Source organism: Colius striatus, chromosome 15 (genome assembly GCF_028858725.1).
Source record: "Colius striatus isolate bColStr4 chromosome 15, bColStr4.1.hap1, whole genome shotgun sequence".
Classification (NCBI taxonomy): Eukaryota; Metazoa; Chordata; class Aves; order Coliiformes; family Coliidae; genus Colius; species Colius striatus.
In genome coordinates, this window is record NC_084773.1 from 995841 (window position 1) to 1014414 (window position 18574).

At 39.1% G+C, this 18574-nt stretch overlaps 1 protein-coding gene across 1 annotated transcript in view; it reads left to right on the top strand.

Moving 5' to 3' along the window:
- Positions 1-18574, top strand: part of SLC6A11 (solute carrier family 6 member 11) — a 121712-nt gene that overhangs the window by 20914 nt on the left and 82224 nt on the right. The window contains exon 5 of the mRNA XM_062008171.1: positions 11172-11304. Within this exon, the coding sequence (XP_061864155.1) occupies positions 11172-11304 (133 nt within the window). The remainder of the gene's footprint in view (positions 1-11171; positions 11305-18574) is intronic.

Below are 18574 nucleotides of genomic sequence, written 5' to 3' on the forward strand. Positions count from 1 at the left end.
GAAAACAGTGTGAGTAATAAGTGCAGCAATACATTGACTAGTGAAGTAACAAGAAAGCTCTTTTTATGTTCATTTTATTGGAATATTTTTTAAATTGTTGTTCTATATGTAATATATAAGTGCTGAGAATTTTACAGAGTAAAGTGCTAGACTTCTGCTTTCAGAGAGTTTTATATCTTTTAGCATGCAGCATAGATTTTGTAAGCTTACCATATAAGTACCATTATCAACAGTTATCTCATTAGTATGTAAGGCAGTGGAGAATGCTACCTCAAAGATTTAGCATCTTTTATATTCTAACACTAAAGTTTTTAATTCTTTATGAGAGAAAATCACTCAAAGAAAGGCGGGAATCATGTAATATCTATGACCTTACCTTTCTCTAGCCATTATTCCTTACTTTACAAGGGTTTTAGTGTGCTCAGCCACTAACCTGGAGACTATTGACTCAAGCAACAGAGCCTTCTCTGAAATACCACTGCTTGTATGTTTATGTACTACTATTAAAATAAGCATGCCTTCAAAAGCTTTTTGTTGCTCCTAAGCTGTTCCTTTTCCACCTTTGAGTTACATCATCTTGCTATGTGGATCAGCCTCTCTTCCAATTAGATAACAATTAGTGCAGATCAGACAGGCGCAGGGAAATGTTGCAGCTCCCTGAAAGAGATTTCGGCACAGGAAAGCTTCTGTGCTGTTCAGTAGACTGTAGCATTTTAACAGAAATAAAGGAGCAATTTCACTACTGGAGAGATCCTTTAAAGCTGCTTGCAATCACAGGAGTAGAAGCAGCACTGACCTGAGTGACAACTGGCATCACTGCTGCCTAGGAAGGGTTGCAGGGTCAAGTGAGCCTCAGCATTCCACTTTTAACATTCTCTAGCAGATAATAGGAAAGCTGTAGTGATTCAGACAAGAGGGAACAAATGTTCCTGGTGGTGAATCAACTCAAAATAGCTGTTTCTAATCCATTCCTGTAGTTCTGTGTTTGGTCACGGTCTGATCAATAAGTAATGTGGCACAAGCGTTAGGTGAGCAGCTGCCTCTGGTTTCTGACCAAAAGCAGTGTCACTTTAAACTTTTTTTTCTGTGTCCCTGGCAAACATGTCAGCCTTTCAGTGTGTCTGGAAGTACTGCAATTGTTATAGTTTTACAAATCAGGTTGATTTTGTGACAGTATCTACTTGAATAATCATCTGACAGTGCAACAGTGTCATTGTCTTTATGCAGATGCTTACCAGAATGTTGATTGCTGGCTAGCTCTCTGGCCTAGCAGTTCAAGCATCCACTAGTCTCAACGTTTTCAGAATTGAGTTAATATCTACTTGACTTTCTGCATGTTAGAAACTGTGTACTTGAATACTTTTGGGTATGAAATACAATTTGGAAAGAACTAAAGAATATTGACTACATGAAGTGCAGTGAGAGGAAGGTGAGAGTTTAGAAAACATGTCTTTGAAGAAACTTAAACTTACTTTGACAGAGGAATAGAAGATATCTGAAAGATACTGGTGCTTTTGTACTAAATTGGTGGGAGATCTGTAAGGCAATGGCACTCAAATATGCTATGTTTGTTGTACAAGGAGCTCAGTAACAAGGTTCACAAGGTAAATATGGACTGGGTCTTAAAAACCTGTAGGGATGAAAGAGACATACCAAAACATGTAATAGAAGGCCCACTGTACTGTTGCACTACTGCTGCTTAGTGGCTTCAATTTTATTTTCCTTTCAATCCTCACAGAATGCTCTGAGGACAAAGTCTGGCCCACAGTAAACAGGAACATTGCCACCTATGTTCCTGGCTGAACAGATACTGATGGAGAAGTGACCTCAAGAGGCTGCCTCCTCTGTTTGGGAGGGCTTTGATTCTGTTTTTGTTTTAATGAAAGATGTTTTGGAAAGTGCTCCAAATCAGAGAGAGAATATAAAGGAACCTTACTCAAATAGATTGAATCTATTCTTCAGCTTTCTAAATCATGAGATAATGCAATAAGTAGCCCAGTACATTCCTTTCAACAATGTGTTGGCAGCAGTTAATCCTCCTTCTATTCAAGAGCCTGGTACAGCTCCACATACTGGAACACTTTAATACAGACACTCTTTCCCAGGGAAAGGCAGTGTTCTCCCAGCTGATAATGTAGCATGGTAAGCTTTCAAAGTGTTAGTTTTCAAATTTGGATGGGAAGGTTACTTTTCAGCTCTGAATAGTCAGAAGTAGCAGGTATCTCATAATACACCCTTATACAGCAATTCCAGCAACGGAGGGGCCCTTCCTTCTGTCAGGTGTACTGAGCTACAAAGTTGAAAGTGCTTTAGTGCCTCCTCAAACAAATTAAGAACATTTTCTGTAAGTTTATAATACTTTTTGAAATAATTTCCTCATGGGATTTTATCTTTCTGGGTTTTACTGGGGCATGTGTATGCAATGGTGTTAATTGAAAGGACAGAGGTAACCGTTAGCAACAGTATGTTCCTGGAATGTAGGCAGCAAAAGGTCATTGCATGCTGTTCAGTTTCTTACTAAGTGTATTACTCTGTGTATACTTAAAGTCTGCTGATTTTTTTCTAGGACTCTTAAATCTTCCTGACCCTGTCCATGTTTAGTTGCTTTTATCCACACTTGCATTTTGATTCAAGTTAAACTGGATAAATAGGCTCACAATATTTGATACTATGTGCTGTAACCAGTATAAGTCTACACTCTATAGTAATAATGTCATGATTTTGTTCACCCTTGTGACCAAATAGCAGCTTTTCTGACAGCTAATAGGCAACATAAAGAATGCCACCATTCAGCTATGGCCTACTATTCCACTTAAATTTCTCTTTTATTCATTAGATTCTTGTAATGCTTAGCACTTTTCTTCCATGCTGAGAAAAAAAGTGAAGTAAAAGTCTTTCTTCAATACCATGTAGTCAAGCTATTCGTGTGACTCAGGGTAGTGACACCTTCAAACATGGTGTCTTTATGAGACACATTACAAATCAACTCTGGTTTAACTTCCATTTTCTATTTGCAGGCAAAATATCCTGTGTAGAAATTATAGTTTACTACTACTGAATTGAAACTCTTTCTCTGATTTGGGTTAACCTCTGCGATCCAAATTAACCCCAAATACCTACGGGGCTTGTTTCCCTCAGTGTTCTGTTCAAGATGTCCAAATGCCAGCAGTCCCCTGGCTTCTTTCCCAGGCTATTGGTTGGTTCAAGAAACTGAACAGCTGCGTATTCTTAAACAAAAACCATCAAAATCCCCTAAAACAGCTACTACAACAAAGCCCCAAACTCAATACCCACAATAAATCTTTCAGACTCTCAGCAATTTCTGCCTTCAATGAGATCTAAAAATAGTGAACAATTTGTATCTTCAGGTCTCTTTGCAGGACAAATCTTTTATACAACAAAGTTTCACAAAGTCTTAAGTTGTTGGCAACAAACTGTGTGCTGTTACTCTGCTTGAGATGGCTTGTATTAACCTGGGATCTTACTTTCTGTAGTAAGCCCAATGGTTACCTGCAGCTGCCTCCGCTTTGTTGTGCTGGCAACACTTTCAGTTATTAAGAGAACATTAAGAAAACCTTCCTGAATCCAATACTTTTTCCCCTAAGTGATCTGCAAGGTAAAGGAGCTTGCAATAATTCTTTGAAAGTAAGTATATTCAGGCTTTAGGCCAGTGACAGTAGTGAATTCTAGTAGTAAAGTTTCAAGCCATCCCAATGAAGTGTCTGTTAAGATATTTCTCCTCATTTACTTTGAGGGTGTTTTACTTAAAGATCCTGAGTTTTAATAATCTTGTGATATACAGATATATGGAAAAAGATGAATTATAATTCTATTTTTAAGGCAGGTATGAATCAAACCCACTGAAGTTAAAATGAACTCTCTAGATTCGACCTGTATTTTATGGTAGTGCTGTTAAGGACAGACACATGTGATTCCTTTTGGCAAAACATACGGAATTCAAGAAGTAAATCTAGGAGGCAATTACTGGAAAGTCTGCTTTTTTTAGAGTAGGCTTGGCACATAGTGGCACCTTTGCTAAGCCATATGACCACTGGTGTTATAATCCCTCCTGGGATGTTCAGATCTGACAGTTGAAAAGTTTTATCGCAGAGAAATGTCTTGAACTCATCCTTTAACTTGAGTTTCTGATTCTTGATAATGCAGTTATATAAACCAGCTTTGTCAATTATCTCCAGTGGCTTCCCTGAGACTGTCAGGCTCATGTAGTTATCTAAGCAGGGCACCTTGAGCTCAGAAAGTCACTGGGTTTTGGTTTTTTTCTTTTAGTACCACCCAATAATTGGAATAGAAAATCACTATGAGTTTCTAGTTTGCCTCAGAATTCCATTGTCTTATTTTACAAGAACATTTAGTTTATACTAGGGAATGTTTAGGGTGAGACTGAGACTCTCTGTTCAAGAACATTTTCACTTAACCAATGACCATGAGGTATTCACAACCTCTTCCCATTGCAACCTATATCAATTATGCAATGTGCATAAATCCCTCCCTTCTGCTCTGCTTTCATGTGTGCATTCACAGGTGATTAAACATTGGTGGAAACAACCTTCCCAGATTTGGCTATTCCTGCACATCTCACTGTAGGATCTCTCTTTTCCAAACACTTGCTGTTTCAAAACAGAGAACATGACTTTTCCTGCTGATTTTACTTCTCTTGCTCTCTCTCTGTCTTCTGCTACATTAAGGGGTGAGAACAGAGTAGTGTAGGGGATTTGCAGTGTTCAGAGAAGAAGAGGAAGACACAGTGGAAGCTACACTATCTCTTTTTTTTGTTGTATGTGTGGTTTATGCAAGGTCATGACAGCTTTTCCACAGAAGCTGAACTGCTGAGGAGCAAGAAGCTGTAATCAACATCATCATCCTCTGACCCCTGTATACATCAACCTCACATCAGCCTGACCTCTGTATACACCAACCTCACATCAACCTGACCTCTGTATACATCAACCTCACATCAACCTGACCTCTGTATACATCAGCCTCACATCAACCTGACCTCTGTATACATCAACCTCACAGCGACTTCATGTTTTAAAACACTCCTTCATTTTTAAAGTGTTCACCCATTTTCTTTTATTTAAGTTGGATAGTAAAAGAATAAGAGCAGAGATGAGACTGAATGAGATGGTAAGACTGAACTGAGGCTTTGTGAGCAGAATTTTGTGTTTTGAACGTGTCCTTCTTTGGAAAGCTGAATCTGTTGCTGCTGTTTGAGATGGTTTCAGCAGGAGAGCTATGGCCCTGGTGTTAGGGAGAGCTGCATTGTGTTTGCTGAGGAAATCACTGCTAGTCTCTTTCTCTACCTTTCATCTATTGTTTGTGCACATTTTATGTTATAGTTTCATTATAAGTTCTGAACTTGTTGCTGCTTACTTTCAAAGGGAGACAGTAAGCCTTTGTTCTACTTGAACAAAGAAAACACAAGCCAATTTACAGCAGTTCAGTCTATTTAAATTCTCATTATGGTGCTAACAGTTCAAGTGGATTGTTGTATTTTTTTAACTGGGAGCAGCAGGGATAATTGTGCTCAGGCTATTAATTTGCCATTTACTTTCCCTGACACAAAGGAATTGGGCCAAGAGTTTTGGATGGGTAAGGTAGGTGCCTCTGCTATTTGAGACTTCCCACAGAGCATTCAGAGAAGCCTGAGGGTTGACTTTCTTCAGACAGCTTCCAGAAATTGGCTGCTTTAAAAAATCCTGATCTCAAATCTTTGCTGACAACTGTGTTCTTAAGACAAAGTTATCTTTTGGTGTGTGAAAAAATAACAATAAACAATGAGAGAATAAGTTATAAATAACATTTAATTATTACAAAGTTATGATGCTATTAGGGAAGACCAACATAGTAATTTGAGTGACTGGCTGCTTGTCTTGGTTTTGTTTAGGCAGGGTTCATTTTCTTCCTGGTAGGCAGAGCAGGGCTGTGTTTCAGGTTTGTACTGAGAGTGATGTTGATAACACAGGGATAGTTGGTTATTGCTGAGCAGCACTTGCAGGGTCCCAAGGCATTTTCTGCTTCTCCCTCTGCCCTGACAGAGAGAAGGCTGGGATAGCTCAAGAAAGTGGGAGAGACTATAGCCAGGAGAGCTGACTCAACTAGCCAAAGCGCTATTCCATACCGTAGAATGTGTCGCCTAGTACGGAAACTGGAGGGAGTTGGCAGGGAAAGGGGATTGCTGCTCAGGCTTTGGTGAGCAATTGCATTGGGCATCACTACACTGAGTAAATGGTTACACTGACCAGATAAGGGACTCAAATGGGAAATCTCAGTCACTCAGGAATATTAAGGAAGGAAAAGATTTTGGAAAGTCACCAGAATGGGAGGTGACATCAAGGAGAGTGTGGGCAGAAGGTCGAGGGAGGTTCTGTTCCCCCTCTACTCTGCCCTGCTGAGGCCTCAACTGGAGTCCTGTGTCCAGTTCTGGGCTCCCCAGCTGCAGAGGGACAGGGAACTTCTAGATAGAGGCCAGTGCAGGGCCACCAAGATGACCAAGGGACTGGAGCATCTTCCTTATGAGGAAAGGCTGTGGCAACCGTGGGAGGATGTCATTAATATTTGCAAGTATATGAACAGTGGATGTCAGGAGATTTGGATATCCCTTTTTTCTATTGTATCTAGTGACAGGACAAAGGGTAATGAGATGAAATTGGTCACAAAAAATTCCATTTAAACATAAGAAAAACTATTTCAGTGTTTCAGTGAGGGAGCCCTGGCACAGGCTGTCGAGGGTGTCGAGGATCCTTCTCGGGAGGTTTCCAGCCCCACCTGGACACGTTCCTGTGTGACCTGATCTAGGTGGCCCTACTTTGGCAGGGGGGTTGGACTGGATGAGCTCTAAAGGTCCCTTCCAACCCTTACCATTCTATGACATATGAAGAGGCCCCACTGTATAACCCACACTGTGTGTAGTGGTTGTCACTACCGCTATACACGCAGAAAGTCCTGGGTTTGAGCCTAAGTGGAACCATCCTACTGCTGAAATAGATGACTTTGACAGGTAATCTGTTTGACAGGTGTGTTTGAGCCTCAGGTATGCCAATGTATCAGTCACATACTTCCATTGTGCTCCCTGTTTTGCAATATGGCAGCAGCACTGTGGAATTATTAATGAAGGCTTTCAACAGTACACAACTCCACAACCACATTACAAGACAGCTCAGTAAATATTGATCTCTCAATTAACATATTCATGGGTCTGGAAGTTGAGTGATTGTAGTCCTATGCACAACTATTGGCAGGAATTGAGTTCTGAGAGGTATCATGAGACTGGGCAGGTGACATTCATAGGGGAGTGGATGAGTGGTGTGATGAAGCTCATCATCCATACAGATGTGCACAAATCTTCTAGTGAAGAAGGTGTCAGCCTCTCCTAAGGAAATTTAGCAATCCTCCAGAGTCTAGTGCAGAGGTTCCAGGCTATCTGGGCTGGTCAGCTCATGTACAGAAACATGTGGGGTGTGTGTTACATGCAAGTAATCACTTGTAATGCTTAGCCCAGGCAGAGCGTGCTGTTAGTACAGCTCTACACCACCCAGTAGCTGAATAAGCTTAGAGGTTTCCCCATAATACTGGTTTTCATTACTGCAGCCATCTTACATGTGTTCACATCTCCCCATGTTGGAAAATTAATGCTACTTATGCATTACTTATTAATGCTACTTATGCTACTAACCTGCATCTTTAAGTCAAGATACTAATACTTCTCAAACAAAACCCACCAAACCAATGGTAGCTATGAACTGGAAATTACAGGTAATGTACACTTAAGGTGTCATGGTCTCACAATAAAGCTCAGGGATTTCCATCCTGCTGGTATGTACTGTGTAGATGCATCAACCACACATTTTACTGTGTGCCAATAGACTGAAAATATGCTCTTTCTCATCATAGGCTTGCAATGAGTGTATACTCTTTAACAATGTTTTCTTACTATCAGCAGCTGCATTTGTCAAAGGTGTTCCTCCTTAATCCTGACAGAGCAGAAACTTTATAGAGGGGTTGAGATCTTTGATCAGGTAGACTCTGCATGGGAACACTGATGTCCAAGTGAGGACTATTAAGTTATTTATTAACTAGTACTTTTCCATGACAGTAATTCATAGTTTGAGGCTTTTTAGTCCATGCATATAATCTTTTTAGTGAAAATCTTTCAGTATTTGAAAACGAAATAGGCCTCTTTGTTTTGTCATTAGGTTTCTGTGATGGACTGTTCACTCTTAACATGCTTAACACCATGGTTATCCAGAGCCTGTTGCCAGTACACACTCACTGGCCCTTTAGGATCAGGGAAAATACCTTCACCTGCCTCTAATGATGGAGTAAGAGGATGGAGAGAGACATCAACAGCTGGTGACATGGTGGGAAAACTGAAAGATCTGTCACCAAGGTTTTCAGATGCCCATATAGATGCTGTGGAATCTGTTCAGGCTTTCATACATTTCAAAGCTGCAGCTGCCAAAGTTTAATGCTTAGCTAAGACAGGGCAAAATGTAGCAGCTTAAAAAAACCAAACCAAACCACACACAAAATGCCCTCAAGCTCTATATCCTGAGGTTTCTTTTTCTTTTCCAATGAATATAGATGTTGCTGACCTTTCCGCTTGAAAAGGGCATAGGGGAGAGTGTTACATAAACTTTTTGCAATATAAAATGTTACATGCTTAAATGTAGAATTACTGCCACCTCATCTACATTTCCTCCCATCTAGTAACTAGCTTTGTTCTTCAAAGCTTCTGCCATCTTCTAGTTAGGAAGAGAAGTGATGAAAGGGATTTAATATGGATCATACTCAGCTAAGACCTGCAAAGAACCTAAACAACTGTCATCAATCAAACTGTGTTAGAAAATGAAGAGGTAGATTTTATTGAAGGCTGTATTTTAATCAGGATTGGGAGCAAATGTTTTAAATCTACAGTCTAGAATTAAAAAATGACACCACTGAGCCATAATTTATAGAATCATAGAATGGGGTAGGGTTGGAAGGGACCTCCAGAGGCCATCTAGTCCAACTCCTCTGCAGAAGCAGGTTCACCTAGATCAGGTCGCAAATAATTACACAGAAAGGTTGATGAAATAGATACTTAAAGTTCTTCTAAGCAGTGTGACAGATGTTTTGTAGGGTTTGACTTAGGATGGTGTCCAACCCCTTCATAAGTTCTCCTTCAAAAAGCAAAAAAGACTCCTGGAATTCTTAGCACACTTTGAATGTGAGGAGCATTACTTGCAAAAAACAAAACAACACAAAAAGTGGTATAATATGATTAAACAGAGTCTAGGCAATGACCTGTTACTGGGGAAAGCAAGAAGAACCCGATCAAATTCGTCCATGGGTAGCCCCAACATTGATTTGTTTTAGGCACAGACTTGAATTATATGATCATACTTTTTACACTCCAAATTGTTGACGTCAGCCAATGGCTGAATGAATTCAATGACTGAATGACAGCATTAAAGGCAAAAGGAAGAATTACTTAATATGGGCAATGCTAGGCTGGGGTTTTTTTAACTTAATAGTAATCTCTTTACAATAAAATATATTTAAGTAATTAATCATGTTATCTGTGTAGCTAAATGCACATTAATTACATTAAAATACAGTGATGAATATTATCATTACAGTGATTTTAACTATATCAGAGCACCTGTGTAACTCAAGTCATTTCTTTTTATTCACTGTGAGGGAGGGTGGTGTAAGTCTGGGGTCTCTGGGGCTGTGTAGGTAGTATCTAATACAGATTTTAGAGAAAGCTTTGCTCAGGATAATTTATGGAAGGTTCAGTGTTGGGAATTATGTGAATGTGTATATGTGTGCAAATAAATTTGTGGAATACATACATATGGAATGAGTCATGAGCAGTCCCCAAAGAGACTTGATTAAACTGATAAAACACATGAATGACTGAAATGATATATTCTGTACATGTACTAAGTAAATGACTAACTGTTTGCTTTATGTTGTTTTAAACCAACAAGGTGTTTTCAAATCTCTGAATGTATGGAATTTAAATCCCCATCAACTTCTGGCTTCACACACCAGTTAAATAACGCTTTCATTGTTCTGGAAAATGGAGATTGAAAAAATTATCTACAGAGTTTCTTTCAGGCCTAAGAGCAATTAGAAAATCTCAAGAGAATTCATGAAATCGTTGAGAGCTATAGGAATAAAGTTCTTCTCTTGCTTTTTTCCTCTTCATCCATACAACTAGGAGTACCCATGTTTTATTTATGGGCTGGTAAATAATTTACATTTCATTTAATCTGAGTGATTAGGTAAAGTAAAAATGAAAGGCAGAAAAGGACTTTGCATCTCCCAGATAAGAGCCTCATTCTTACATTAAAACAAAAATCAATCTTATGAATGAGATGCTAGACCAGCCTTCTGGAAACTAGCATTGAAGCCTGGCTCTGCAGGTTTCCTGTGAATACCAGCAATTACCTTCATGTTTCTGTTGCCAATTCCTTGTTTTAAGAAAATTAAAGAAACTCCTCATTCTCTTTGCCTTGTTTCCTAAGTCAGTAAATACTTTGGCCCTGGCCTGTGAGCTGTGAGGACTGTTCCTAAAATATATGAGGAGTTATGTTTTTAAAACTGAGTGAATATGGTTTCAAAGACATTATTTTCACACAGCAAATGCTGTGCCTATTTTTGCTCAATACTTTTCCCAAAAAAAAGGTTTGTTTTAAAAATAATAAATGAAATTTACAAAAATAAATGTCTCAAGGAAGAAAGAAAGGTTAGAACTTTGTTTTTTCTTGAAATAACAGTAAAATTGGGAAAAACCATTTATTAATGCCATGTTTTATTTTGGACTTATATCAGGTATTGATTCTGAGAAATTTGGGAGTTTTTCTTTGACTTCATGAAAAAGCTATTTAAAAATCTTTTTTATTTCATCATTTGTCCTAGAAAACTGAAACATTTCTTCATTTCTAGCCAGATATAAAATCCATTCAGACAATTCTGTCTTTTCCTTTTCTCTCTCCCATCCTAGCATGGTGCATTTTCAGTGATCAGGGGTACCCTTAGTTGAAGCTGATTTGGTTTTAGTCCAGTGTTTTATATGCAGTGCTGTTTTGCTTCAATATTACTATCTTTCTTTTTGTTTTCTTTTGTTTTTCTTTCTCCTGTTGTTTTGTTTCTCTGGGAAGACGAAGGGTGCTAGCTATATCTGATGGAATTGAACATATTGGCAATCTCCGCTGGGAACTTGCCCTGTGCCTCCTTGCTGCTTGGACTATCTGCTATTTTTGCATTTGGAAAGGAACAAAGTCTACTGGAAAGGTGAGGTTAAAAATTTGTGTACCAGCTGTATTATTATGACACTTGTGCTCCAAACCTGTGTTGTTATTGACATTTATTCAAATCAGAATGGTGGAATTTCACATGTGTTTTGCACTGCCGTAAGTAACTATGCATGGGGTTATGTACAATGGCATACCAGGTGATGAAGAATCATACTTTGCATTGTTCTGTTTTTGATGGTTTGCATTTTCCCTGATTCTGTTAGATGAGGCTGGCTATTTCTGTTGTGATCCAGTGTCGTGAAATAGAAGACTACTGACCAAACCTTGAGCCCAGAAATCAGAGTTGTGTTGAGTTCTGTGCATGAATTATCCAAAGTTTGAATTTTGGCCCAGACTGACAGGAGCTGAAACTCTTAGTGACACATATTTACACAAATTACACATATGAGCAGACAGAATTTAGAAACATAAGCAACCCACAGCAAATGTAAACTCAAACAAATGCAAATGGAACACCAAAAGAAGAAATGATGAAAAAACCTGAGAGAGGAAGATGGATATATTAGGGGAAAAAAAGAAACATATCTTGTATTCTTGTAACTTTTTAAGTGACTGTCATTTCATACTGGACAACCAACAGAGACACACTAATTCCCAGCCATGGAATGAAACATGGGATGATGGAGAGGTTGTCCCTGGGGTAGTAGGAGGTGTAGTTGTGAGGAGAATACATGATTAGTCAATTGAACAGACAGGAAAAGAGCTGTGCTTTGGAGTGAGGGAATGGGGGGCAAAAAATTGCTGTTGGAACTCAAGAATACAAGGGATAAAAAGGTGGTGGGTTGGAACATTTTATGCATTTCAATTCTTTCATTTCAATTCTTTAGTTTCTTCTTTTTATGCAGTTTCAATTCTTTACTACTTATTTCAGAAGTGTGTTTGGATTGTTTGTGTGTTTGTTTCTGCTTTAGTAGCCTACATTTATAAATGAAACGTTTGAAGTGTTGAGGTGGTTTGTTTGCTTGTGTTGTTTGGGTTTTTTTAATGTAGAAAATGCCAGAGTGAAATTTTTCAGCTTTCTCAACGACACACATCCTTCTTCCTATCACAATTTTGGCTGGAAATCTTTGCTGGATTCTGTCTTCATTTTCCAAATGTGTCAGTCAGTCTAGTACTGCATTTTTCATCTAAATATTTCCACACACAGACTCATGCAACCTTACTTTTATCAAGTCACTGTAGGAAAACTGCTGAGAAAGGCTGTCTAAGGATACATATAAGCATGAATAGTTTAGAGGAAAAGGGGTGAAAAATAAAAGAGAAAAATAAAGAGAAGCAAAGGTGATATAAGGGAATGACAAGATAAATGTCCATATGTCTTTGAAGTGTGCACTCCAGGGATGTACAGAAGTGGTTTAAAGTTGGTTGAGGAGCTACAGCTGGCAGCAAAGAAATGAAACTGAGCACAACTAATTTTCTTTTTTCCATCAGAAGCAATGTCTGAAGATGGAGATCTATTCTAGTGTACTATAATCTGACCCAAGGGTGGAGGAAAAAACATGCATTGCGTGCAAGGTTACCAAACTGTAGTGTGCTCAGGAAAAACAGCATTGCTAGAAATCATTTGCTGATAGTGATAGTCTCCAGTGAATTTTTGAAAGAAGGTATTTTACATTTCTGCCTTTCTGTGGTTTGCATACAGATTTTTATTCTTCATATACATATCACACGAGATTCCTTCAGTTGATACCATTTCCCCAGAAACAGATGTTGTGTTTTGGAAGTAATTAAAGGGAAATTCATCATTTTTTCTTTAAAGAAATCTATTTCAGCATGGTTTTGTTAACCATGACCCTGACAAAGTCATTTGAAACTGCCTGAGAAAAAACACGTGTCTTGCCCACTTGAAATGTGATAATAAGCTTTTCAACTAAGCAACAATAACTAGCAGTCTTGCAAGAGAAGTGTAAAGAAAATGGAATTATTGCCCAGCTTTACAAGGTTCAAGCTTAAAAAAAAAATTAGATCATGGTCCTGTAAGAAGCAGACTCATTTACATTATTTAGATTGTTTTATTCTGTGCACTACTTCTGTTTCCGAAATCACGAGGAGGCAGATAGCTAGATTCCTGAGTTCCTCAGGAGACACTGTGGTATTCACCGTTCTGTCTATGCATAGAATCATAGAATCACAGAGTGGTGGGGGTTGGAAGGGACCTTTAGAGATCATCCAGTCCAACGCCCCTGCAGAAGCAGGGTCACCTAGATCAGGTCACACAGGAACGTGTCCAGGTGGGTCTTCAGGACCTCCAAGGAAGGAGCCTCCACAGCCCCTCTGGGCAGCCTGTGCCAGGGCTCCCTCACTCAAACACTGACATAGTTTTTTCTTATATTTAAGTGGAACTTTTGTGTTCCAGCTTCATCCCATCACCCCTTGTCCTGTTACTATCTACTATAGAAAAGAGGGATGTCCCAACCTCCTGACACCCACCCTTTAGATATTTATAAATGTTAATAAGATCCCCCCTCAGTCTCCTCTTCTCCAAACTGAACAGCCCCAGGTCCCACAGCCTTTCCTCCTATGAAAGATGTTCCATACCCTTGATCATCTTGGTGTCCCTGCACTGGCCTCTCTCCAGCAGTTCCCTGTCCCTCTGGAGCTGAGGAGCCCAGAACTGGACACAGGACTCCAGATGAGGCCTCAGCAGGGCAGAGCATAGAGGGAGCAGAACCTCCCTCAACCTGCTGCCCACACTCTTCTTGATGCATCCCAGAATGCCATTGGATCCATTGCTTCTCAAGAAACATGCTATAAGGGTATTTTGTACTGATAATTCCTGTTTTCAGTTCTGTTCCTATAACTAGTAAGGAAAGCTTTTTACTAGAGGAGTGTGAGGCATTCCAATTGGTTTCCAGTGATACAATTTTTTTCTCCCAGGACACTAGTTCACTTTTTAGATGTAAGAATTTTAAAGTTCTTACACTTACCACTGATTCTAGATGAAGTCACTGGAAATCTGTGCCATTCCATTGCCTTCTCAGATCAGCTAAACAAAGAAAGAAAGGAGTCAGATGTTGTGGATTCTACAAATGAATAAAATGCTCATAAATATAGGAGTCAGAGCATTCTTCTGGGCTGCATTTTCCATATCTGATGTATTGGCACTTCAAAACTTCATATTTAATCTCATCCAACCATAGTCCTTCATTATGATCACAACAGATCACACTAGATTGGCCAATGACATCCTGGGATGCATCAAGAAGAGTGTGGGCAGCAGGTCAAGGGAGGTTCTGCTCGCCCTTTGCTCTGCCCTGCTGAGGCCTCATCTGGAGTCCTGTGTCCAGTTCTGGGCTCCTCAGCTCAAGAGGGACAGGGAACTGCTGGAGAGAGGCCAGTGCAGGGCCACCAAGATGCTCAGGGCACTGGAGCATCTTCCTTCTGAGGAAAGGCTGTGGGACCTGGGGCTGTTTAGTCTGGAGAAGAGGAGACTGAGGGGGGATCTCATTAATATTTACAGATATCTAAGTGATGGGTGTCAGGAGGCTGGGACAGCACTTTTTTTGATGGTATCTAGCAACAGGACAAGGGGTGATGGGATGAAGCTGGAACACAAAAAGTTCCACTTAAACATAAGAAGAAACTGTTTCATTGTTTCAGTGAGGGAGCCCTGGCCCAGGCTGCCCAGGGAGGGTGTGGAGGCTCCTTCCTTGGAGGGCTTCAAGACCTACCTGGACATGTTCCTGTGTGACCTGATCTAGGTGGGACCTGTTTCTGTAGGGGGGTTGCACTGGATGATCTCTAAAGGTGTCTTCCAACCCCTACCATTCTGTGATTGAATTTATTATCTATTTGTTCTTAGAAATATTTAAGTTTTACTTCTAGATTTTTATTGCAATATTTAAGATGTTTTTAAGCTAGCCTGCTCAATTTGCTATATACTTTAAAGCAATCAAACAATGGCAACAAAATACATTTATTCAAAACAGAGAATTTCTCAAAGTTTTATTACCTTTGAAAATATTTTCAAAGGAAGGTGTTTGTGGGACAAAATAGCTAGAGACAAGGAGGATAGGGGAAACAGAAACAGACAAAAAGAAGAATGGGAGAGAGACTTATCATCTTCATACAGCTGTGCTCTGTGAAATATTCAAGAGGTTGATTTACTCTTCCTCTCTGTACTCTGCATCCTAATGCACGGTGAAAACAAACCAAGCCTTAAAAAGATGTCATAAGCTAAAGCCATCATTCACCAACTAGCACTACCACACAACTCATCTACTCAGATGATGAATATTTAATATTTTAATATATTAAATCTATTAAATCCAACTTGAAGTTGAACTCCAAATGAAGTGCTTGTGACACTGTTAACGAGCTGCTTCAAACTTTTCCATTACTGTTCTTGAAAGTCATCACTTTCTTGTGAAACATTTTAGTTTCCCATTCCAACAGATGTGCAATATCAAGATAATTTTAGGTGATTCTAGAGGCTTCCAGGAGGAATGTATTTGTGCCTTCTCTGAAGATTTTGCCATTCATTATTCAGGGCCAGATCCGAAGCTATTTGTAAGCTAGCCTTTACATTTAGAATGTTGCATATACACTAAACACTTGAATAAGAAACTCAAAATCAAATGGAGAAAAATATGGCAAGATAATGTTATTGTAACGCTGTGTCTATATTGCAACTTCCCGAGCTTGATAATCCGAGATATCTTTCTTATACAGAAATATTTTCAGCAATTAGTATCAAATGCTTTTCATACTGAAGTGAGAATGTTGGAAGGCTGAAAGAAGTTAATTTTCTGAACATTTGAAGTATCATTCTAAACTCTGATCATTAGGACTTGGTTTTGTATTTTACTTTTGCTAGTTAGGATAATTCTGAGTCTTTCCATCACATATGTACCTAGTTGCAGAGTATTACTATTTTTTAATCTTCATGGCATTCTGGGATGCATCAAGAAGAGTGTGGGCAGCAGGTCAAGGGAGGCTCTTCTTCCCCTCTGCTCTGCCTTGGTGAGGCCTCATCTGGAGTCCTGTGTCCAGTTCTGGGCTCAAGAGGGATGGACAGGGAACTGCGGGAGAGAGGCCAGTGCAGGGCCACCAAGATGATCAGGGGTATAGAACATCTTTCATGGGAGGAAAGGCTGTGGGACCTGGGGCTGTTTAGTGTGGAGAAGAGGAGACTGAGGGGGGATCTTATTATCATTTATAAATATCTAAAGGGTGGGTGTCAGGAGGTTGGGACATCCCTCTTTTCTATAGTAGATAGTAACAGGACAAGGGGTGATGGGATGAAGATGGAACACAAAAAGTTTCACTTAAATATAAGAAAAAACTATGTCAGTGTTTCAGTGAGGGAGCCCTGGCACAGGCTGTCCAGGGAGGGTGTGGAGACTCCTTCCTTGGAGGTCTTGAAGACCCACCTGGACATGTTCCTGTGTGACCTGATCTAGGTGACCCTGCTTCTGCAGGGGGGTTGGACTGGATGATCTCTAAAGGTCCCTTCCAACCCCACCATTCTATGATTCTATGTAACATGAAATCTTCAAGTACCAGGGAACCAGTTCTTTTTGGGATTTTTTTGTTATCTGTTTATTAATCAGACTCAATGTCCTTGCACTTTAACCTTTGAGAAAGGGAAACAGAAGTTCCTCAGCTGCTTTTCCTAAACTGCTTGCTGATGGAAGTAATCATAATATTTCTTGTTATTTTTAATGAGAGTATGGGAGTTTCTTTCAGATAGTGATCAGTCCTCTGAGCTTATGGTGACTCTTCCATTGTAGCAACTTCACAATTCTTTTTGCAGTGGGGAGGCTGGCTGACTTAGAGTTACATAAAAGCACTATGGTAGTCTCTGTCTTATTCATTAGTCCATTCTTTTTATCTTCAAGCATCTTGCTTGCTTTTTGAATGCATCAACACATACCTGTCTGGTGTTAATATTGTAGGTTTACATTCCCAGCTTTGAATCTTTGTGATATAACTTATAAAAGCAAGCCATAAAGAAAAATGCCAAACTTGTAAAAGGGAAATTAATGTAATAGTGACTAACAGATTTGGATCCAAAGGCTGGTTTAGACATTGAGTATTTATCATGTAACAAATGCCATAAACTGCCCTTATCCATGTACACTGCAATTTATCTTTCTTATAAGACCCGTGTCAGTCTTATTGCAAAAACTTGGACCTCATGAACAAATAATGCAAAGTCTGCTGAAGACTTCAACAGGTCTGGTAGAAGATTATTTTAGACAAACATTGCCAAAAAGAAAGCTTCATTCTTACACAACAGTCATAACATTTCATATTGCCACATGAATATGTACTCCAATCATTTTCTTCACTTTGCCATGTATTGTATGGCAGTAAATTATATTATTAAATAATGGTTTGATTACAAAAATAAAGACAACAGAAAAAGCTTATGTTCCTTACAAAATAGTAAACTACATTCAGCTTTACAGTGCATTTCAATTTGTTCTCTGAAACTTTTCTGTAAAGTTTAGATAACATCAATAAGTTTAATTATTTCTGATATAATTTGCCTGCATAAGACTGATTTGAAAAAAAAAGCCAAAGTGGTTATCTGGAGGAAAATTGGTTTTTGGCTGGGAAAGTTTTAGTAAACACACAAAAAATCAATGTCTGCTGTAAAACTGTAGGTCATGTTTTGTCATTTTATGACTCAACACAAAGTCAACATTTTCTGATGTAAAATATTAAAAGAATATTGTTGTGTACATTTGAGACTTTGAGATTATTTAGTACTAGAATATCACACTGCTTGTAGGGTTTTATTGTCTTTATGAATGAGTTCTTTCTAGTATCATAAAAGTCTATAGATCTTTTGCTGGAGCCAAACCCAAATAGTTCAAAATCATCCTGATCTTAGAGTGTGCTAACTTTCTGCTGTTTCTCCACTTGATATACTTTAAAACTACAAGAGGAGAGGTTAATAAAAATAGAAGTTGATGCTGAAAGGTGAGATCAGGAAGGTTGTACTGATTTGATGCCAGAAAATGCAGAATGAGCCAACTCTTTCACAGGCATCGAGTGTCTACAAAACACTAGAGGAGTAGACCCAGGGTTAAGAGGCTGTCCCCTCTTTAAAAGGTGTAGATGTTGCTCTAAAAAATGTGCTTGTTTTTTCAGGACATAATCAACTTTGAAAATGCCTTGCACACTATATCATCAAGATTTCACTTGAAAACCTGCTAGAAAATGTTCATATGGTTCTGTTTATCACTTGATGCCCCTTTTCCCTCTGTAGGTACTCTTAGCCACAGCACAGAAAGCAT